Genomic DNA, 22719 nt, shown 5'->3' with positions numbered 1-22719 from the left:
AGTAAGGCCAGCAGTCGAGACAGGTCTATACTATAATAAAACCAAGATTCACCTTCCAGCCCGTCTACTCTGCCTGCCAACTAACTCACCCCTAACTCACCCAACCTTTGGCTGGCTATCTAGCAGATAGGAAGATCAGGCCAGTACCAGTTACTGAAAATCGGCCCGGCGTTTCCGCAATCAGTCCCACTGTAGTTGCAAGTAGTCTCGCCCTCAATGTTCTGCGCCGCCTGATACCACGAAGTCCCGCCCTCGACATCAACATAATCCAAGACCGGCGCGCCATCAGCCCAGGAGAGTGCAACCGTGTGGCCGCAGATATCGTTCAAAATTCGCGGTCCGACCGCGGTGAGGTAATCTTCGAGATCGTCGTGCTCGCCGGTCCTGGATGTTGGGTACATGTTAGTCCGTACTGCCTTGAGGGAATTCTGTTTCGATCCATGAGGGCGTGAACTAGGGCTGCTGGAGCTTACCGAATTTCTTGTGTTCCAGGGCCACAGACTTCGACACCTGGTGACCACATCTAGTACCAGCCGCATGCAGGTCCCTGGTCTAGGACTGAGAGGGTACAGGCAGACGACAGGCAGAGGTCTCCTGCGAGGGCAGGGACCGCACTCCCCAGAAGGGCGGTTGCGAGGAAGGTAGCGGTAGTATTCATTTTGGGCCTGATCTTCAATAGACAATTAAGAGAAGATCGGTTGGTAATTGAGAGGAATGGATCGTTGAGCTGGTTGAAGAATCAGTCAATACCTCGGGGGCTGTCCCTGCCTTTATATTTCTCTGTTTGCTCGGGGACATTGCGCTTCGTTCTGCTGTACACCGTGCCTTCATAATAGCTAACTACTGCTGGTAGTCCTTTTGTAGATCTGTATGTCTGCAGAATCACATACCTGCAGTTATTGCGAAAGTGCAACGATCGACGTCAGCCAAGGGTGCAGCAGTTTCGACACAATTCTTGGTATTATGGATCAGAACTAATCAGGTCAACTTCCTTATCCACTGGAGGCCACGCGGGTTTCCGCCGCGCGGCGCTGTCCGCCCTCCAAGGCTCTAGCCCCTACTTTCGGCCCCGGAGACATACTTCTTGGCTACTTGGCTTCATCTAGGAACATGGCAAAAACATGGCAGCGGAGTTGGATCATGGGAATGGGGGCCAAAAGTTTGCCACACGGCCCCATGTGGCCTTACAATATAGAACCGTAGGAATTTGTATGTCTTTACCTATAATACTACTAACCTACCAGTGCATGGCTTAAACATAACTATTTGGGTTAGCTCTCCCCTGGTTAAGCCTCCTTTCTCAACGTTTTGTGGTTCTGTATCTTTGGCAATATCAAGGCAAAGAGGCTGCAGGGGAATGTCTTTGCTATTAGCTTTTTTACCATATTGCTCAACATACCTATAACTATATTATCTTCCTGTTATCTTCCGTAGCCTAGTGGAGGTTTACGTTTTGAACGTATCTAGGCAGTAGTATAGATGAGGGAGACCTACACCTATCTTTATGGCAGGAGTAGCAATGACAAAGGAGGATTGGTACATGAATCCCAACACCATCCTAGACAAAGCAACTAGTGAATATTCAAAGGATGAGACGACAATGCATTGTGACCTTACACACAACAACAAGTCCCTTTTTCTGGTGCTCTTTGATCGCCCGTTGAAAGCCCTCATTGATCGGTCTCCCTGCTATATAAAACTCTCACTACGACCACCAGTACTGCAATCTAACCACGACAATATCAGTCAAAATGTCTCTCGTCCATGGTGCTACCGCGGATTACGCAAAGACCCAATATGGAACACTCACTACATCCTCGGAATCCTTTGACCAGTTACCCCTGGAGCTCGTGGAAGCAATTGCCCTTTTACTCGATATGGCCACGCTCTGCGCTTTGCGAGCCACATGCAGGTTTCTTGCCCGATACACACACTACTACTTTGTGAACAACTATCTGCACACAGCATCGATAGACTTCTCCAAAGCTGCGCTCGACCGAGTGCGGCGACTAGCACGGCACCCCGAGTCTGCTTCCATGATCACCACCCTGGTCGTCAAGCCTGTGGATCGCAAGTACGAAAGGTCTGGTTTTGGAGCTGGGATTGACTGGAAGCGCCGCCAGGATGGAGCCCTAGATCTCACCCAGGACGCTGTCCGCGACTGGGTCGATGCACTCCGGTGCCTGGGAAAGTGTAGGACCGTTCGCACCGGCCGACACCGTGTACGCCGTCTAAGCATCCGATGGGGCTGTGAACGACCCAACTTGAGAGATTACGAAGCTTTTGCAATTGGTATGCTCTTTCTCAAGGTGGCGGGGATCCCCGTAGAGTCTCTGGACTTGCACACAGTGGACTTTTGGGAACTAGAATCCGCTTGCGAGACGTTCCCCAAACAGAACCGCGTTGACCGCGTCTTCCCCTCCCCCAGTCGAAATAAAAGGACCCGCCCGGCTCCCTGGGCTCACCTCCAGTCTCTAGCCCTCACAAACATACTACACATCGACCATGGAGCCCGCTTCGCCAACCTCCTCGCCTCCGCACGAGCCCTGAAAAGCCTGAAACTGGCAGGCGTCCCCGATGGCTTCTCCTTCAAGGTTCTGTCTTCGCGCGCTAACCGGTTTCAATTAGAGCGGCTTGAAATTAGCGGCATGCACCGCACCCCCATCCAGATGCCAGCCTTCCTAAACGCCCTCCGCAAGCACCGCCGCACGCTCAGGAAGCTCGCCCTGTCCGACTCGACCCTGCACGACGCCGCCCGCTGGAGTGAAGTCTTCCGCACCCTGCGCCAGGGCGGATTTTCTGCGCTGCAGGAATTCTCCATGGAGCGTTTGTTCGAAGGACCTGACCACCTCGGGGTCTCGTATATCCCAGGAACCTTGGTTGTAGACGGGCCCAAAGGCGCAGTCCTCTCATGGATGCTGCACCAGCACCGGCATCATCACCCCAACAACACCAACAACAACGGCAACAACAACGGCAACAACAACGGCGCCCCTCCCGATCACAGGGGATACTACGGAGCAATTGGGTATATTGGTCCGGGTGTGTGGAGGCTGTTCCGGCGACTCGAGGAGCGGGCAGTCCGAAGGGATCCCCGCGATTATTCCCCCTCTGTTCCGGTTATTCACAGGTTCTAGTTTTCTCTATGTGTTCAGTTTTAGTGTGCTTACTCTAAATGCGCTTACAGTTCAATATTCTAGGTGAATAATGGCCTTACTAGCAATTGTGCAAGCCTGCTGAGAATAGTTTCTATTTCAGTCGTCAATGGTATGTAATGAGTTTATTGGCAGGCATTGAATCAATAAGAATATAAACCATTTGGCCGTATTTATAATCAGGAGAGGTACCTTCTAAATGCCCGCCACCCCTATCTTCTCGTGGGAGAACATGTAGAGCTACTTCGTGTTTAGATCTTGTAACAAAAGCGTAGCCTTGTGATCCTTTTAAAACATGGTTCACAGGCTGGGAATTTCCGGACGTATTCACTCTCAGGGCTCTATCTCCACAATGCCTTTCCGGGAGACGATTAATTATCCATACCCACAGGATGTGGAGAACAGGCCTCCCTCTTTACTCAGCTGCTCCTGCATTCCAGCACCCCCGAACGTACGAGTACCGGATGAAACTTCTAAAGGGATCTATGATGGGAGCCCAAAGGGGTGGAGTTACATCCGGTCCCATTAATCCAACAGCCGCCTCGTAATAACATGAATCATAATCGGATTCACTCTGCAGTAAAGTCTCGCCGTCAGCTAATGATGCTGGCAGGCGGACATTGAGAAGCATAAGCAAAGGGAGGAGTGTGTATCGACCACAAACCTATCAGCCGAGTTTTGGCTTAGCTGTGGGGATGTTGTACTACACGCTTGAAAGCCAGGGAGATAGTACTGATATAGTCAGATCGCAAGGCTTCAGAAATCAGATTGAGAAAGGAGAATCGCGAGGGATGTAAGTTTATGGGCACTATTATGCGTATATATCGGGTTGCTGCGTATCCATTGTTATTTTAAATGATCACGAGACCCTATGATGGATAACCAACATTGAATTTAACTCCTATCACTGGAAGAGGCAGACGTAGTCTCTCCATTTTTTTTTGGAGACCCGCAATCGGAATCCAACTCCATCGGTGATTGTTGCTTGTCTGGCACTCCATAGTCCATTGTTCATATGCTTGATTCTTGACCTACCCTCCTTACTAAAATCCTCTAGGGCCTGCGCCTGCCCCTTCTCTTTTAATCTACGTGCGTAGACCTCTATACCTATAGACTAATAACTAGCCCACTCGCAACAACCACTAGCAGAGCCCTAGATTAACCATCTAATTTCCTCTCCTCCCTGCAGAGGAAGAGGGTTGTCCAGAAGCTAGGATTATCTATTTATGATTATCTATTTATCATACACATGTGCATGCGCTTGATTCAGCCTTGAAACATGATACTAAAATCACTAAGCCAGGTACGTTATTCCACAAAAGGGAAACATTAGATGCATACTATTATAACTCGCATGTAAACACTTAGCTGCATGCCATGTTCCATCCCTACATGCACCGTGGTACGTGATGTTTACATTGCACTTAGCGGATTTTGTTGCTGAGGCAGGAGTTGCCCTGCGCGCAACACACTTGCGTGCCTAGGGCTAATAACGACATACTCCAGCAATATAAGCCCCCGTCCCTACCTCCCAAGCAACGCCGCCATGATCAGTGAAAGCCCCCTCCAGATGGTGTGTTCGGGGCTAACAAGGGCGGAATCGGCACTCTGTAGAGACGGTGCAGGTGGTGACGCCAAAGTAGGCATCCCTAATGCTGGTCCATGAGCGCAATCCTCCAACCACCAAAGCTTTATCTGTCCGGCGCGAGCCCTGCGGGATCCAACCATCCGTATTCTCAATGTAAATACATCTTGGGTCGTAGCTAGTGCAGTTTTGTGTATACCTAGGACCAGATAGCCGGTGCCTTAGATGCTGATAGAACACGACAATAATCGTAAATACTTTGAGCCGTCCAGCTCTCAGGCGGGACTGGCTGGGTATAACGCTGGGCAAATGCACCATAAGATCCGACGAGTTCCCGGTCGGTGTGACAGAAGAAGGTGGTGAGATTGGTGCTACATATACACGGCCGGGGAATCCTCCAATGGCGAACTGTGCGTTGAGATGGGAGCCTGATATTCAGGGTGGACTCCTGGAGGCTCTGTTAATAGCCAAATCCCCCGTCATTGGCCGTCCAACTTGTTGTTACGCGGCATGCCCCAGTCATGCCTCTTCCTAACAATATATATCAAATTCCAAGTAGCTTGATTCCGCCATCTACCTAGCGTATAATGAATAGGTAAACCAAAATCAATACAAAAACGAAAGTAACTTGATACATACGAATAACATTGGACTCTAACTTTCAAGTTTATTCTTGGATATTTATACTTCCTCGCTTCAACTACAGTCGTCGAAATCAGTCCAGATGGAGAAGCCTAGTCACCTTGGCCAGGATCCTACTCTTACCCCAATGCTACTCTGTCCACTGTGCTACTTTGATAACCAAGCTAGTGTAACCACTAGACGGCTCTGACTACTATACTCTGGACACTGTGCTACTTCAAGAGAGCAGGCTAATGGAATACCTTTATGATTCCCAGTTGCCGCCTAAGGTAGAGTACTTTCGTCTATAAATTCACCAGACTCGCCACTCGAAAATGAAGCTTCGACACACAAACCCAAGAAGTGAAACTCATCAGCACCCGACACATTAACATCACTGCCGCCCCAATGCAATTCTCTGTCTTCATCATTTCAGGCATCCTCATGGCTGTCCCGGTATTCACCGCCTGGCCCAAGGCTAATGAAATAAAATCCCCAGACTGGTAAGTCTCTGGACTTGATTTCAGTCACTTGGCGATGAGGGATGCTAACCATGTCACTCCTATTACCTCAGTTCCGGTCCAGCAAACTTTGAGCATCATTCACCCTTTCTCAGGGATGTCACCATGGCCGACAACAGTCATTCCGTCTATCTTGCCGGCACCAACTGGGTTGGATTTTCGGAAAAAAGCAGCGGGTGCGAGGGAATTGCTTTGGGGGTCATGCCGCATGAGTGTGTTAACCTCGACACGATTTTCCATGGGAGGCGGGTCAAATGCGTGAGAAATACTGGCTGAGGCTCGAAAAGTGCATGTGGTGATGATGGGCTCATTCTAAAGTTCTGTTGATGAATACAGTGATGGCTTAGGAGGACGTTGGGCTCTGTTGATCGGACATAAGTGGTGAGATTGTTGTTGGCTCCACATAACACGCTGTTGTCAAGTATTTGGGTCTTTTATCTCCTTTGGATTGTTCTACTACTTCTCATCTTATGTCGTAGTCAGTAGATCTAGTCATATGCGATGCAATAGATGTCGCAGACTTCAGTGGGTAAGCCCTGCTGCCCTTGATAGGCCGCCCTTGGGGAGCCCGGACGTGTTGTGATATTAGGAGGTACCCATACAGCTATATCTCCTGCACTATACGAGATTTAGTCAACCAAGCTTCTGCTGGACGGATCTTTAGTCACATATAACGATCGGGGGTAGGTAGTATTTAGGGGGTAGAGTATCATATCGTATACAAGAGGTATGAAGATAAAGAGGAAATAGTCTTGTATGTATCGCAGTTGTTAACTATACCATTTCCTCATACTAGGGTTAAATTCAACCAACTCTTACCTGTGGACGGTAGACTGCAACGCAATCAGTTATGGAAGTCGACACAGATATGCACGATACAAAGTCAAATTTGTAAGGAGTCTCATTCATGACCACCTAATACCGAGTGATTGGACAAAACGAAGTGATAGTCGTTTGACTGGATGATTAGAGGAAGAATGGTAGGAAATAAAGGGCGTATGCGTCGGTGGTCGTGGAGCTCATCTGTGGCCGTCTAGATTGGCTGTGTCCCAATGTTTCTTGGGAATATTATATAAGTAGTTCGTATTCATTCAACCTGAATCTGATATGCTAAACATGTGAGACAAACCTGCACATACAAAAAGATAGCCCCGAGATATACCAGTGCTTGTACAGCAAGAGGCCATAGACATTGGCAACTACTCACGTCAGTTCCAATTCGTCAAAAGCCGTACACCTGCATCAGACAGCAGATTCAAAAGATTGGCTCGTATCACCAGTGTCACGTGGTGTACAGATGATTGGCCCTCAATGGCAGGGGGTCAGGCTCAGCTGAGCTCAGGCGCGCAAACACAGCACGACCCCGCCGTCAGCAGTCGCACTTTCCTCCTCTGAGCTCAAGTCACAGCTGGTTGCCCCCCAACCCCAGCAATGGAGCCGTTCACTGCCATCGGCCTTATCGGCAACATCATCACCTTTATCGACGCGGGTTGCAAGTTGGTCTCGAAAGCCAATGAGACCTACAGGTCGGCCACTGGCGCCACTGCTGAGAATGAGGCTCTGGGCGAGACGGGTGCCCGATTCCTCGCGGCGGCTTCCTCCATTGAAAAGAACCTGGCAGCCGCAAATCTGAGACCAGATGAAGTGGCTCTGAAGGATCTGGCAGTGAAATGCTGTGGCGTCTCAAATGAATTGGAGCAGTTGCTGCTGAAGTTAAAAGCGAGAAACGCCAAGTCAAAGCGAAGCGCCTTGTCTGCGACGTTTAGGAACCTGTGGAAGGACAAGGAGAAGGCCGAACTAGAAGAGAAGCTGATCTCGTATCGCAGCGAGCTAATGCTGTTATTAGCCACCACTGACAGGTAAGGAGACCGTAACGGGTGTTTGAGGAAGTCTGCTAACCAATGTCCCTTAGGTTTGACTTTCAGGAGCGTCTTGACGAGTTAGTTCAGTATGGCCAGTCGACCCAGGCAGAAATGGTCTCGCTGCAAGACAACATCAAGGCTCTTCAGAATGCTGTGCAGGCTGGGGTCATTGGTCCGGACGCTCGACAACAGCTCGAGAATTTTATTACGGCAGCAGGTAATGCATCGAAGAAGGTGCGCGAGACAACCGTTCTCCAGGCGTTGCGATTCGACATGGTCAACGAGCGGTTTGATGACGTGGCCACTGCCCACAAAGAAACGTTTAGATGGGTGTTTGATATCGAGATTGGCGACATCAAGGACAAACACAAACGAAGCGCGAAAGAAAATTTCATTTCATGGCTCCGTGGTGGAAATGGCATCTTCCATATATCAGGCAAGCCTGGTTCGGGCAAATCGACTTTGATGAAGTATGTGTGCTGCAATGAGACCACCAAAACCCACTTGAAAGCATGGGCTGGACCCGGAAGGTCTTTAGTTGTCGGCAAATTCTTCTTTTGGAAACCCGGAACAACGCTTCAGAAGACTATCCGCGGATTGATTCGAAGTCTACTATATTCGGTCCTGTCAAATTCTCCAGATTTGATCCCGCTCGCTTGCCCAAAACAGTGGGATGCAGCTCAAAATCACACGAGTATCATATTTGACACCGACAGTGAGATCAAGGGTGTCTTCAACGAGATGATCTGTCAAGATGCCGTCTACACAAATCACAAGTTCATGTTCTTCATCGACGGGCTCGACGAGTTTGATGGGAATCACGGAGAGCTGATCGCACAACTGAAAGATTGGACGTCGCGGAGACCTAATGATGTCAAAATCTGCGTCTCGAGCCGAGAGGAGATGGTATTTCAAGAGTCTTTCAGAGGCTGTCCTAGTTTTCGACTGCATGAAGTCAACTGGGAAGACATAGTTGGTCTTATTCATCACGGTCTCGCTTCAATTGAGCTTTATGCACACATCTGGGAACACACAATGGACAGATTTCGGTTCGAACAAGAGATTGCTGACAAGTCTGATGGCGTGTTCCTATGGGTCTCTCTCATTCTCAAAGTGATCGAAGACGGCCTCTTCAGTGGAGACCAACTCCGACAACTTGAAGTGAAGATCAACTCACTGCCTACTGAGCTCGAGGACTTGTTTTCGCACCTTTTCAACTCCATTCACAGATCCGATCGCAAGGAAGCATATGCTATGTTCAAGTTAGCAACAGAAACATCAGAGCCCTGGCCATTAATACGCTACTCTTTCATTGAGGACTATCTTGAGAATCCGGAGTTTGCGTATGGCTATATCCAGCAGCTGAGTGGTGCTCTCCTTACAGACCGTCTGCAAAGAGCAAGACGAAAGGTCTATGGGAAGTGCAGAGGACTTCTGCAAATACACTCTGTTGAACTGAACCTCGACAATACCGGCTCTACTGAATATGACTCTGACCAAGAGGTCTCTGATCAAGTTATCTCTGATCATGATTACTCTGATCATGATGACTCTGACCAAGAGGTCTCTGATCAAGTTATCTCTGATCATGATGACTCTGATCATGATGACTCTGATCATGATGACTCTGATCATGATGACTCTGATCATGATGACTCTGATCATGATGACTCTAGATCATATGGCTTTGATGAAGAATCATTCAACAAGATAGACGCTGAAACAGAAAGCCTAAGCTCATTCCAAAGTTGCGTGAAGTTCACACACCGTTCCGTTCTCGAATTTTTGACAAGCAAAACCATCAAAGCAGAGATTGAGACCTGCCTGTATAAATTCGACCTTTTGGATTTACTATGCCAGACTCTCCTTGCCCATGTCAAGGCTGTACAGTTACCAGATATCTACTACGGCAGACGGGTGATGTCTAAATACTTAGCCTACGTTCACTGCAATTATATCCTGACTAGCCGCTTGCCTAATCTGGAATACGATTTATGTACTGTCTTCGAGACATCTGTCTCGCATCCTGTCGGCCACGACTCTCTCCGGCTCTGCGCGTTCATAGACAATTTACTTGTCTGTGTTCCGTCGATTGAGGGGAAGTTCGGCATCCGCAAATTGGTAGGCGGTTATGTACATGGAGGACTGGAGATAATCACTGGTAGCACCACAGTCCGCGTTGTACTCTTGGCTGCATTCTACGGGGTCCATGAATATGTGCTACGCGATGAGCCCAGAATACGATCAATTATGAAGGGAAACTTCAAGCCGCAGCTTCTGGCTCCTTTAATAGCCGAGACAGCAACGTCATCGAAACATATTACTGTGCAGGGATTAATGAGGATTCTTGAATTCCACGAGATCTCACCAAATCTCCCAGCCTTTTCAGTCGACATTTCATCGTGGCACCATGCTATATTTACCGTGCTGATGCGTGGACAATTCGACTATCTTCATCTGGTACTTCCTCTCTTTGCAACCTGTCTCTTGCGAGGTGCGGATCCACGATTTTACCTCCGCGTCGGACCGCAGCTGAAGGATAGCAAATGGCTTTTTGTTAACCTGTTTTGCAGCAAGGAGAGAAGACCCATTGAGATCACCGGTTTTGACCTGTTCATATTGTTGACACCAGCATTGAAAGATTTATTCGCCCAACAAGGTCCTGAGATATCTCTGCGGTGTCTGTTCGGCATTTGGTTTCCACGACACGCAAAGCTTCTCCAGGAGATGATAGGCTGGATTGAGGAGAGAGGTCCGGATTTGAGCTCGGAGCAGCTGCAAGAGCTTCACGACACTTTTGAGCTCGCTACTCGGCCTCTACGCTTGGCTGATCCACAGCAAATTGACCTCAACATTCATCGGGTTAAACCAGCCATTATGAACATAATCTTCTCGAGGAAGCTGAATATGGGAGAGGGAGTCCAAGGACGATCATCATAATTTACTAGGTAGCAAACAGATGACTTTTTATTTTGAAGGATAAGATGCACTTGAGACTACAACGGTATCCATATAACTCTTGAGGATATTCGTGTCTGAATCAACAGGGTACCGCTCCAATCCTAGGATAACCACCATTGGGGGAGCAACTGCAGATCAAACCCCCACAATCCTCTTACTGTGTCCTGCAAAGAACATGGTGAGTTTCGCACAGTATAAATAAATCAAATCACCGCAGCTCTACATTCCTCCTTTTCCAGCACCCACATTATACCCTGGATCCCATACCAAATGCTATCAGGACCCATGGTACCCCATAGAATACCCTCCGCCCAGGCCGCAACAATATCTCGCAATACAACCTCGGCGGAGGAAACAGAAAACGAAATCAAAGTTTTTAGAGTCATATACCCCTTGGCGCCTGCTTTAGGTGTTTGTAGACCTTGATTGAATGCCTAAACACACAGCAAACCTTTCGCGCAAGGGCCCACTTTGCCTCACTCTGCGTCATGACGCTCTCAGCCTTCCGTCGCCACTGCTACCTTTCTTGTAGAGCGGACTTACTGGGTCAAAGTTCTGAAAGAGCGTTAGAAATGGCGTCACCGCTATGGACGAAATATGAAGTCATATATTGGTTAGGAAGAGTCAGGACAGAGACCATCTTGTCTTAGGGTTAATGCCATAGGCGGGAAAAACTTCCCAGGAGAGGTACGACAGATCATGCATATCATCCATGCATCAAGAACCTACCGAGTAGAAGAGACCAAGCAACTGTCAAATCAGTTGGATTCCCTTCCGCGCAGCCATCGTCAAACGCTTGAGATAGCCAAGATTCATCCCATCTCCCCGTCCAACGCGTCTATCACAAGTGCGGAGAGTTTGATCCTTGCTGACCAGTATGCCACTCCACATACCATTGTCCGCATGGCCAACAGGGAAAAACCAATACGGGCTACCGGGGGCAATCTCGTCTTCTGTACCGTGCACATCCAGGAACACAGCGCCGTCTAGCTGCTTCTCATTGAAATTTGTCCTGATGGTGACTGGGTGTATCAAGTACGTCCCCGACGCCTTTTCATCGGATAAAGATACTAGTCGGCACCTCGCCCTTTCCGTCACCAGGGTAGTCAATGCCCTTGACGTTCACTATCCGTCTCGAGTTTCGCAGGAATCCCTGCGTGCTATCCGCTGCACCGTCGGTCGCTATTGTAACCCAGGAATTACTATAGTACTCGTATATCTTGGCGGACTGTGTAAGCCAGTTATCCCGTAAGTCTTGTATGATACACAGAGAGTCAATCCAGAGGAACTCCATCCCCAAGCTTTGGCACGCCTCGACCGCACGTTAGAATGTGAGAGGCAAGGCGGCATCAGGGATGTGTTGAACAAATTCTTCAAGTGGACCGGATTGCAGGCATTGTGAGACCTTTCCGCCCTAGTAGTGGCTTAATATTTCGTATTTCCTGCGGGCAGCGGAGTCGTTCACGTAGAGGTATGGTGCGTCGGAATCCTCTCTAACGTATACCACTCGGTCTAGAATTACGGGTCTCTTGGGCGCTGGCATTCTGCGCGGTTTTTGACGCAACTGGTCATCCAAGACTTTGCTAGGGCGACACAGCAGCCTTCGGAAGCATCGCGATACACGTCGCGGGCTGGACCTATCAAGGGCCATTTGGCGGCGGGTTTATCTATAAGAGTTAAGCGCTACGTCCGCGGGATGTCTAGCGGTATAGATGGTTAGGCCCACCTTCTAAGCAAATCACCTCGAGCTCAGCAGCATCAAGTACTATGTCCTGAGCAATAACAACACCATCAGCAGCTGTCTAATCGATAGCCCTTTGCGAACAAACGCCTCACACCGAATGTAGCAGCAAATGATTCCATCTCCGGGAAAATGCGAGGGGACGATGAAACCTTGCATTAGTTCTGCGGCTGCCTCGAGTAGGATCCGGCAGATGGAATAGCCCTTTGCTGCGGGTCCGTCCATCTTCCATAGCGGCATCCCGAAGGAGCCAAATCTTCTTCTTCACTTCTTACGTGGAGATCTTGATATAGCTAGCATGAGGCGGCGCTGGGTGGAAGAGGGTAATATGTTTGATCCACAACATTTTGATACCATTACTTATTGTTTACCTTGATCTACCGGAAGAGGGGCCCCTAAGGTGACGACCGAAGAAGGATAAGTTATCAGCCCAGGCTGGGATTGAGTCGTATTTACTTTGAAGCGAGGTAAGCGGGGGATATATTCCGGGGTAAATGCTCCAGCCTTCATCAGCCTTAAAATTCGGTCAGAGATTGTTCAGTCGCCCTAGGTGCTTGATGCTCTGAATCCTCGACTCGGAGGCAGGGGCTTGCCCTAACTGCGGCGGAACACAGCTTACGGCCCGGGGAGGTTGGGGAATCTAGACCCGCTGTACTACGGAAAACTTGTTATGTACTCCTTGGCAAAAAAGCTACTTTTCTCGAATCTTGGAGCCTGGCGCCTGCCAAGAGCGATATGACCCGACATAAGATCAGCCCTGGGCGGAATTGTGGGTAACTGCCGTCGACCGCTGCTTCTACAATACAAAAGTGATGACGTCCAATGTCGTCGCTGGTGGGGTGGCTCGCGCGAACGGTCTCCACTATCCAGGTACTGAGCTCTCGGCGTTGAGCCCAAGTGGACTGACGTCAGGCCGCCCTCGCTATCATCCTTAAGGCTTCAGGTTCAGCCTGCCCGCCTGTTCCCATTTCACCGTAAAAACCCCGCCGAAACCTTTACACAGCCTCGATCTACAGCCATGGCAGGCAACAAGAAGAACACCATGGACCAGACCTACAAACCCACCCCCACGGCGCCCATGGTGCGCATCATGGTCCTGGAAACCGACGTCCCCCACCCCGACACATACTCGGAGCGCGGCTCCTTTGGCCAAATCGTGCACGAGCACTTTGCCAAAGCCGGGCGCGAACACCACCCACCCCTCGGCGTCGAAATCGACCAGGTCTTCGTCGTAACCGAGCAGGGGGGGGAGATCCCCCCGGTCGACGCCTTTGAGGGGTTCGACGGGCTCCTGATCACAGGGAGCGTCTACGACGCGCACGCAGACAACGAGTGGATTCTGTCGCTGCTGGGATTGCTGCGGAAGCTCTGGATCACCCGCCCGGATTTCCGGTTTCTGGGCGTCTGCTTCGGCCACCAGCTCCTTGCGCGCCTTCTCGGCGGGGATGTCGGGCCTGCGCCGACGCAGGACTGGGAACTCGGGCACTGCAGGATCACGCTCACCCCCGTCGGCCAGCGCCTGTTCCGCACGGATAACGATTATATCCACCTGCACCAAATGCACCAGGACCAGGTCCTCTCGCCGCCGACAGCCGCATCTGCGGGTCTTGAGCTGCTCCCCGCCGACACGGAAATCGCCGTCTGGGGCCGCAGTGAGCATACGCCCGTGCAGGGGTTGTATATCCCGAATAGATTGTTCACGACGCAGGCGCATTTGGCGTTTGATGAGGATATGGTTAAGAGGCAGATTCAGATCCGTGTGGAGAGTGGAGGTATTAAGGATTTGGAGCATGCGGATCGGGCGGCGGAGACGGCGGATCTGGAGCATGACGGGGTGGAGGTTGCCAAGGCGGTCTTACGGACTTTTGTGTTTGATGATGATGGGCATGCGTGAGTGGATGGGATAGATGGAATATATGGCTTCTGGGTATAATTGTGTAGATAAATGGAAGGCTAGACTAGGGGGGTTTCGCTGTGCTTGAGAAAGATCAAAGCGAAGTAGCTCTAAGAACAGTCAAGTTGTCCTTCCTTGATCTTTTTAACTAAGATCTAAAAGTGCCAAATAGCCCATCCAAAAACCCGGCTCGGTTCATCAGCCCGTCCCAGGAGAACGGCATGAATGCTCAAGGCCTAGGATGTCAATGATGGTAACGGCAACTTGGTCCATCGAGCAGGCTCCCAGCATACCTGCGATGGGTGTGACGAAGCACCATCGTGGCAAGATGATGAGGGAGGGCCAAGTCAACAGTGGACTCTTAAGACTGTGCAAGAATCCTAGCAACGTAATTAGGGATGGCCCCGCATAGGGGCGATGGGTTTGATGCAAGTAGTGCATGTTGGGATTGTCCTGGACTGTGCAGTGTCCAACTTCGAGTAATTTTTGATCCGCAAGCCGCCATTCCCGACATAGTAGAAGCCGGTTCCTTTCTAGGGAGAGACTGGAGCAAACGGATGGCCGAGCCGCGGAGCTTAATGCTGAGTAAGTATTGGTAAGATGTGGTGGGAAGAGGGGGGATGGTGAGGCAGGAGTAGTGCAACAGGAGAGCCGCGCAATTTCTGCAAACTCCCCAACGGTCACCATGCCCCCCCACGCGTATTTCCAATCATAGCCACTTTATCGACGCTCACCGTGAAACTGAACTCGATAAACTAATAACTGTCTGCGTCATTCTTGCTGTGCCCAATTCAATCCGTAACCTATCGCTAGAGTCACGTTCGAGTCTAGACAGCTCCACCTTGTGCAAGGGGCCAAGGCGGGAACCCTGATTCCCTCCAATGTTGTCCTGATAGGATGCGGCGCAGCGGTGGCGTAGACGGATCGACGGGATGAACAAAGGGCGGCGGGGCGGATCTCCAACAGCCGATGAGACAATCTTGCCATCAACCAATAGGAAAGCGGTTTCCCAATCGGGAAGCCCATATCTCCGACTTGTAAACCCCGACGCCAGCATATATAAGACTCGACAAAACACCTCCCAACTCTCTGCACAGAACAAGGAGTACTACTGTGCAATATTCATCACCATCATGTCCTCCAAGCCCATCATTCTCGTCACCGGCAGCAACCAAGGCCTCGGCCACGAAGCCCTCAAAGCCCTCGCCCGCAAACACGCATACCACCTCGTCGTTGCAGCACGCTCCCAAGCCAAAGCCGACGAAGCCGTCAAGGCCATTGCCGCAGACACCAACTCAGACGTTGCAGACTTCACCCCCGTCGTAATCGAGCTAGACAAGGACGAAACCATCCTCGCCGCCGCCGAGATCGTCAAGCAGAAATTCGGCCACCTCGACGTCCTAGTCAACAACGCCGGCATCGCGCAGTCCCCACAGCCCAACCCGACGCTGCGCGAGAACCTCCGCGCCGTCTTCGAAACAAACGTCTTTGGCGTCGCGGTCATGAACGAAAGCTTCCTGCCCCTCCTCCGCGCCTCCACCTTCCCGCAGCGCCGTATCGTCACGGTAACCAGCGGCCTGGGAATGTTTGGCGTGGCGCTAACAGAGAGTTCGCCGTACAATGCGTGGAACTACAAGTTCCCTGTATACCGCAGTTCGAAAGCGGCGGTGAATATGATCTCCGCGGTGGACATGATTGCGTTGCGGGAGGAGGGGATCTCGACGGTGCTTGTTGAGCCGGGGTATTGTCGGACAGCGTTTGGAAACTACCATGGGCACAAGGATGCTGACGAGGGGGGCAGGGTTATTGCGAGGGCTGCCGTGGAGGGAGACAATAAGGACTTGTTTTTAAAGATTGTGGACGATGAGGGGAAGCATGAGGAGTTTGGGTGGTAATTGTGGGAAGTCATGTATGGCGAACCTAGAGTCAAGATAACTATAGGATTGCTGGACAGTTAATCTGGAATGTTTCATTGTCAATGAAACTTTGGTGTCGCTATTCAAAAGGTAGAAGCATGAGTAGGACCGTAGAGACTCGTAGTTATTGAGTATAGATCTAAACGCCGTCAAGGTCAACAAGGGGAGCCTTATCCAACCCACCAGGGTAAATCTGCATAGAGTTTCAAAACGTGCCCTGAGCATGTTTTCGCAGCTGCCAATTGGAGGCAAGCCAATCAGACCTTTATCACTTAGAGCCCGGCACCTAATTCTACGCTCCGCGAGAGAATTATCCGCCATTGATGCACAAACACTGTAGGCTTGGGTTATGTTGTCGGCGAGAAGAGGAGAGGATCTAGACGGCCCATCCTCCTCTGATCCTCTCATCTGTTCGTGGAAAACTCGTAAAGGGGGTTCGGCATGAGTATGCACCGAGGAGTACTCACGTTACCTACTGCAGGTATATAACACGGGGCCTTTATTTCAGGATATACAGAAGAGCGCTTGCTCCGTGTGTCCTCTTCCCATATCCTCCACCACCAATCATGGCTAACCCTCAAATCACCCGCTAGCAGGGATAGACCTTTCCCAGTGCCCATAATCAAAGCCAGTAGCACGTCGCCCGATAAGTACTAATCTTATCCTGCTGCCCCGTCCCCGCCAGCCATCATACTCTTTGCTATGCATGCACGACGTCGGGTGGTTCAGCTTGGCTGATGGATTGTAGTTGTGGCCATTATACAGCCCCAAAAAGCACCGAGTATCAACCGCGGTGTTCCTCGGATCGAACTTGGAGCTCGTCATCACCATTTGCAATCTCAATGGCATCCCTTAGGAAAATGGTGGGCCTTAATAGCTTGAGAGGTGCGCTGGATAATCCCTTTAGAAGTCTAGCGTATGCGTCTGAGATGACCAAGGACTATAGCAGTGTCGATACGGCTGTGGATCTGGGCAATTTCCACTCAACTGGCGGAGCAATTTTACCGCATTGTACGTTAGATATGTACGCCTCTAGTATAGCAGAATAGCTAGTTGATATTTTTATTGAGATCTGGCGCTGCTACAAGGTGGCAAGCTGCGCGTTCCACATTTCTAGGCAGTGGTCTTCCATGTCTCCAGCTTTCCGTCTTTAAAGTAGTTAGCGAGGTTGGGCTCCAACTCGGGCATTCACAGTTATGCAGGCTTCCAGGGAGCCCATACAGAACCCTCTTGATGCTGGACGGGCATTTGGAAGCAGACAACTAAGGCTGTTATTATTAAGCTATAGTCTCCTTTACCGTCTACCCAGAGATGCCTCAATAAGTTCAGCACAAAACAAGTCATCAAAAGAGGATACATAACGACTTTCTACCACATTAGCGCTGCCAATTGGAGGACGCATATCACAACATGTTATTGCAATAGAAGTAGGCTCTTTGCATGTCTCTTAGTCAGTATACTACTGTCTTCAACTATACTCCTCCTACTTGTATCTACCCTCTCCCCGCCAATACCTCGAGTTGAACCCACTAAATCACTGTACCCGCGTAGATCATCCATACCAACTGCATCACCTACTGAAAAAGCCTCGGTACACCTGCACTGATGCTTGATTGGTCAAGAGCACAGTATAATCCATAGAGCCTCATGGTCAGCCCTATGCTGCGCATATTCCTCTTGGGCTCAAGCGACGGGCTAAAAAGATAACGCCCCTTCCGACATCTAATTATGGTCGAGTACTTCGTTGAAGGGAAGAAGGGAAACGAAATACTTGTTTAGGTAGGTTGGCGATGCAATTCTCATCGCCAAGGATCGATGCCAAGTATTCCTGGCAGTTGGTATTCGCATTGACATTCACTTTTGGAATTGTGGCCGTTGCCGTGTCGACAATTCTCCTGGCAATATAGCCAAATGAGCGAGGACACAGGGGTGGGGTTGTTAGCATGTCCCGTACTAGACAGGGTGGGGATCGGTCCATTTACCAAGATCCAACCTACCTCGTTGGAAAATTAAGATTCAGACTTAACCCCATTGGAGCATAGTACGAGACCTCAAGAGGGACACCAGGTATCTCCAGCCTCCTTGAGCCGGAGGAGCAACTCGGCGGACTCGGCCTCGGCGCGGCTTTGGGGCATGTTTACATCGGCCTGCTTGGTGCTAGAGCCGCTGGGTGCCACAAGATGGTACTGTGATTGATGGATCCAGACTGGGCCGGTTTCCCGAGACGTGGTCGCCCAGCAGTCTGGCCAGTCTGGTTGACGGATTCAAAAGGGTGGTCGATTGAAGTGTTGATGTCAGCGGATGCAACTGTGCTTCCCATACGGGCGAGATCGATAGACAGCCCCGAGGTCGCGCCTATAGGCTCCGAGTCGGATCGGGATCTCAAGGGCGAGGGTGACGCCCAAGTGGTAGAGACCACCCAGAGTGGGACGAAAAGCTGATAGAATCTAAACGTGATGGTCTTGGTGGGTTGGTCAAAGAAATTGGATTCTGTTTAGTCCAGAGAAGGGGTCCTATGCTACGTGTTTATGTGCGAGTTGAGTGTAGCGAGAACTGCTAGATGATTAGAGTAGTATATGCAGTAAGGCTAGTAACTTATTAGCTGTGCTCAAGTAATATTCGCCAAAGTAATCGAGTGGTCTAATCAGGCTTGACTATCTCCGAATTGGTTAGCCTGTATCTAGAGATGCGACATCTGTCCCGAAATAACAACCAACCACTTCCCACAATGGCTCAAACAACTGAAGGCCTCCCTCTAGCAGATAAGTGCACTTATCCACATCACATGCACACATTATGCCTCGAACCAATCCCCCGTGAGTGGCGGAGCCGTACTGAAGCTACCTTGGCGCTGCTTTGGGAAGGCCCTGGCGACGACCAAATAGTTTCACTGATAGTCTCTCGAGCTTGTACAAATGAAGGAAAAGAAGCCCAGTCAATCTATGTAGAAGGGATTGCTTAAAGCTGAGCAATCTAGGTGGCATGGTTACATGCGTTGAACTGCCCATGACCGAGTAGCCTTGTTGGAAGCCCCCCATATTGCTCCTTTGTCTTCCATGGAAGATTCTAGCACACATATCTTCTTTCATGTTGCTTAGCTATATTTAGCGACTCCCTAGCTAGAAAGCTCCATCATTCCTACAGATCTCTAGAGACATCTGAATGCATCATCGTTGATCATGGCTGAGTTCTCTCCTGGAGCCGTAGCGACCTCTGTCAAGCCTTTCCCCAGAAATGATATTCGGGCCAGTCGGTTCTCGGCTGAATAGAAACATTGCCCAGCTGACTTGCAGAGAAACCCAGACATACATGGCAGCAGGCGCAATTCACCTGTCAAATGCTGGAGGTACTGCGCAGATGGTCGCGACTGCGACGGCTCATTCAGAGGTGATTTTGAGAGCAGAGCCCATTGCCCGAATAATAGAACTATCAAAGATGGGCATCTTGTCAGGAACCTTTACCGTGGGGCTTAGCAGTGCAGCTGGTATTCACAGAGATCAAGCCAGCCTGGGGAACAATGTTTGTGTACTATTAAGGAAGGCGCGCTAGGCCTCTCAAAGCCTCCATAAGGGCCTCATCGCATTCCAAACCTCTACATCGACAAGTATCCTGTTCAATGAAATGACTATCACTACGGAAGCAGTTCAGTTGATTATGTTGTTTTTACCCCTCTTTCTCAGTCTTTCTACAGTACGTGTTGGCCACGGGCACTGATGATCAGCACTGTGGATCTGCGGCCCGCTGGCCCGAACCTTTTCAAGACCCTAGGGAGTAGCTTGTGTACATTGAGGCAACATTTCGTGCGAGCTTATTAACTATCTATAACTATTCAGGGTGTTGGGAAGGCTATACACGACTATCTTTGATAGTACCCGAGGTTATACTACTACTAGTAAAGGGAACTGTCACGGGAGCGGCCTGAGGCTTCAGGCCACGATCCATGCTAGGACCTCCGCAGCTTCCGACTACCATCGATACTAGGACTTCCGCTTCCGGTGGTGGCTTTTGTCCTTAATTTACATTGTAGCGCTAGGGTCAGTGCGGACAGATCATCCCCCCAGGTGATCATGCAGACCCATAGCATCTCCGGGCTCCACAGTGGCAGCCATCAAGGAAACCTAAATTGTATGTAGATGGCTCAGGTATTAACATGCCACATTTTCTAGGACACATGAATCCTCCCACGCTCACCTGTGGTTTGTGGCTTCTGATCTCCACTTTGACCCTGCGACACTTTGCATTTGCTTTTTGGCTGAAAAAGACCATGTCATCATTCCAGTGCCTGAACAAATCAGATGCCGTATTATGCAAGAAAAATGATAACCACGTCATTCAACGAACTACTTTGCACTCAGCAGCTTGCTACCGGCGCTCCTTTGCTCCAGATGCACTCTGTTTAAGGTCGTACAGAGCCTGTATGGTGACGTATTGCGGCGGACTTTGGAGTAGATTCCCACCCGATTGAGATTACTGGACTGGCTGACGCCCATTCCGTTGCCATCATCACTATACCTCTTGTCGTCATCATGGTCACACCATCACATTGCAGAATAGCCACCCTTCCGCAGCTATTCGGACGGAGCAGCTCAATCGAAACTATGATCCCGATGATCGAACAAGCTGAAGCTAACTACCGCCCACTTCCCCCCGTCCTCTTCACTCAACAATTCAAGAAACGCCCCGCAAGCACTCAAGCACCTCAATCTTCAACCCTTTTATTCCGTTGCAACCATGATCACCGTGACCGGTGCATACATCATCGAATATCGCCCGGGCGGTCTATACCTCGGCGAAAAGGACGGCGCACTGAACCTGCAAACTATACCCGAGCATCCTACCATTGTACGCCTCTATTCCCCGGGTCCGGCCCAGTCCAAAGCGCGAATGATTGATCCAGGTATACTGATGGCACCCTAGTTCGAGATTGAAGAAGTGAAGCAGGGCCTGTACGCCCTGAGAGCTAGGGACAAGTACCTTGCCCAGGGCAACAGCAACACCCTGACCCTGGTGTCCAAAGATCAACGTGGAGCCTGGCCGATCTCTCCAGTTGATGAGTTTGATGATTCTGAACGCTAGTGGGTAGCCCCGTCACTACGCCCCCGCCTCCTTCCCTGGCACCGTCAGCATATAGGTACGTGTTGGCGCGACACTGACAGGAGATTAGTGTTGGAGATCGAGCTTCAGGCTTCTGGGTTGTGGATGACGAGAAGAACAAGGTTAGTCAGTCAGCCTTTGATTTGGATTGTTGTTTATGCTGGCGTTGGTTATTGGCTGATCGATCGTCCTAGTTGTCAGTCAAAAAGCCTGCCGATATTAGCGACGGCCCTGCCACTTTCAATTTTCTCAGGATTTACAGAGACGATTGAGTGGGGACGGTATCAGTGTTGGCTATGCCGTGTACTTTAGTTGGGTAGCTTGACACTGCTCTGGGTCGAGTCCGTTCAAGGACCTTTCAGGCCATCCTGTCCGGTCTTTCTGTCTCCCACCGAGTACTTTAATCTTAGTAAAATGCTAGCCAACCCTGCTTTTTCCTGCCCTGTCTCCACTTGAACGTACCTATGATAGAGTAATGAAAGACTCGCATCTGCTTTCGTACCTATTGGCTGTCATGGTATTTCCTCATTCATCGGGTCAAGTGTCCTGGCCAGGTGAGTCTGATGAGGATACTACTACGAGGGGTGACGGCAATGGGAAAGAGGATGATGCGTCGAGCCATCGTGGCAGGGATAGTGCTAGCTACCGCTCCCTCAAGTACAATCCTCCTATCCACTCTTCGCTCACTTGCACCCCAAGGGATACTTACGGCTTAGAGGTGCGTTAATAAACGGAAAATTAATGAAAGAGATAAAGAAGTAAACTGCAGAGGCCGACAGATTGGATGGGGATCGGGCCCCAAAATCAACAAGAGGGAGCAAATTTCGTCAAATGAACCCTTACAGAACTTGCGAGCAGAGCGCTGCAGAAAGGGGAGGGCAGGTGGAAAGAGGGGCTGAAAGGGAGGGGAGAGATGCATGTCTCAAAAAACCACAGTCAAGATACTTGCGCCTGCATAACCTGAAGGAAATTGCAATAGTTGCCCTGCCATCTAAGCACGCACTTTCTGCATAGCCTACCCCATGGAGACCAGAAACGTGATTCTCTATCGCAGCCAGAAATACGCAACCCGTCGGATCTGGATGGTTTGTGTGTGGTTCCCCAGGATGGTCATTGGCCCACTAAAGGCAGGGTTAAGAAATAAAAGAGTTGCTTTCTAGGCACTAGGTACCACTTTAATCATGTATCTATCCTAGCTTAGTACGCCCTCATACCCCCAAGGGAGGTCCGAAAGGAAGAGATCTTATACCAGGCCTCTGTTCTCCACGGCCGTTTACTACTACTACTACTACTACTACTACTACTACTACTACTACTACTACTACTACTACTACTACTACTACTACTACTACTACTACTACTACTACTA

At 50.1% G+C, this 22719-nt stretch overlaps 5 protein-coding genes across 5 annotated transcripts; 4 read left to right on the top strand and 1 right to left on the bottom strand.

The window, feature by feature from the left end:
- Positions 1-119: 119 nt before the first annotated feature.
- BJX68DRAFT_262320 (uncharacterized protein) lies at positions 120-658 on the bottom strand (the record flags this gene model as incomplete). The annotated part of the gene is made up of 3 exons (XM_071044402.1): positions 120-384; positions 474-510; positions 571-658. The coding sequence occupies 3 exons, from the start codon at positions 656-658 to the stop codon at positions 120-122; spliced, it is 390 nt and encodes a 129-aa protein (XP_070903747.1).
- Positions 659-7253: 6595 nt separating this feature from the next.
- Positions 7254-9348, top strand: BJX68DRAFT_227235 (uncharacterized protein). The gene is made up of 2 exons (XM_071038631.1): positions 7254-7741; positions 7795-9348. The coding sequence occupies exon 2, from the start codon at positions 7833-7835 to the stop codon at positions 8208-8210; it is 378 nt and encodes a 125-aa protein (XP_070903746.1). The 5' UTR covers positions 7254-7741; positions 7795-7832; the 3' UTR covers positions 8211-9348.
- A 46-nt stretch (positions 9349-9394) lies between these two features.
- BJX68DRAFT_227234 (uncharacterized protein) lies at positions 9395-10690 on the top strand. The gene has a single exon (XM_071038630.1). It carries the CDS (start codon positions 9665-9667, stop codon positions 10682-10684), a length of 1020 nt encoding a protein of 339 aa, XP_070903745.1. The 5' UTR covers positions 9395-9664; the 3' UTR covers positions 10685-10690.
- A 2541-nt stretch (positions 10691-13231) lies between these two features.
- Positions 13232-14423, top strand: BJX68DRAFT_227233 (type 1 glutamine amidotransferase). The gene has a single exon (XM_071038629.1). It carries the CDS (start codon positions 13465-13467, stop codon positions 14338-14340), a length of 876 nt encoding a protein of 291 aa, XP_070903744.1. The 5' UTR covers positions 13232-13464; the 3' UTR covers positions 14341-14423.
- A 1020-nt stretch (positions 14424-15443) lies between these two features.
- BJX68DRAFT_277594 (uncharacterized protein) lies at positions 15444-16235 on the top strand (the record flags this gene model as incomplete). Its single annotated transcript, XM_071048359.1, has 1 exon — positions 15444-16235. Exon 1 carries the CDS (start codon positions 15474-15476, stop codon positions 16233-16235), a length of 762 nt encoding a protein of 253 aa, XP_070903743.1. The 5' UTR covers positions 15444-15473.
- Between the last annotated feature and the right edge of the window lie 6484 nt (positions 16236-22719).

The sequence above is a fragment of the Aspergillus pseudodeflectus genome, assembly GCF_044049435.1.
Source record: "Aspergillus pseudodeflectus strain CBS 756.74 chromosome Unknown BJX68scaffold_4, whole genome shotgun sequence".
NCBI lineage: Eukaryota > Fungi > Ascomycota > Eurotiomycetes > Eurotiales > Aspergillaceae > Aspergillus > Aspergillus pseudodeflectus.
Note: the sequence above shows the minus strand (reverse complement) of the source record. Positions and strands in the feature narration are given on the sequence as shown.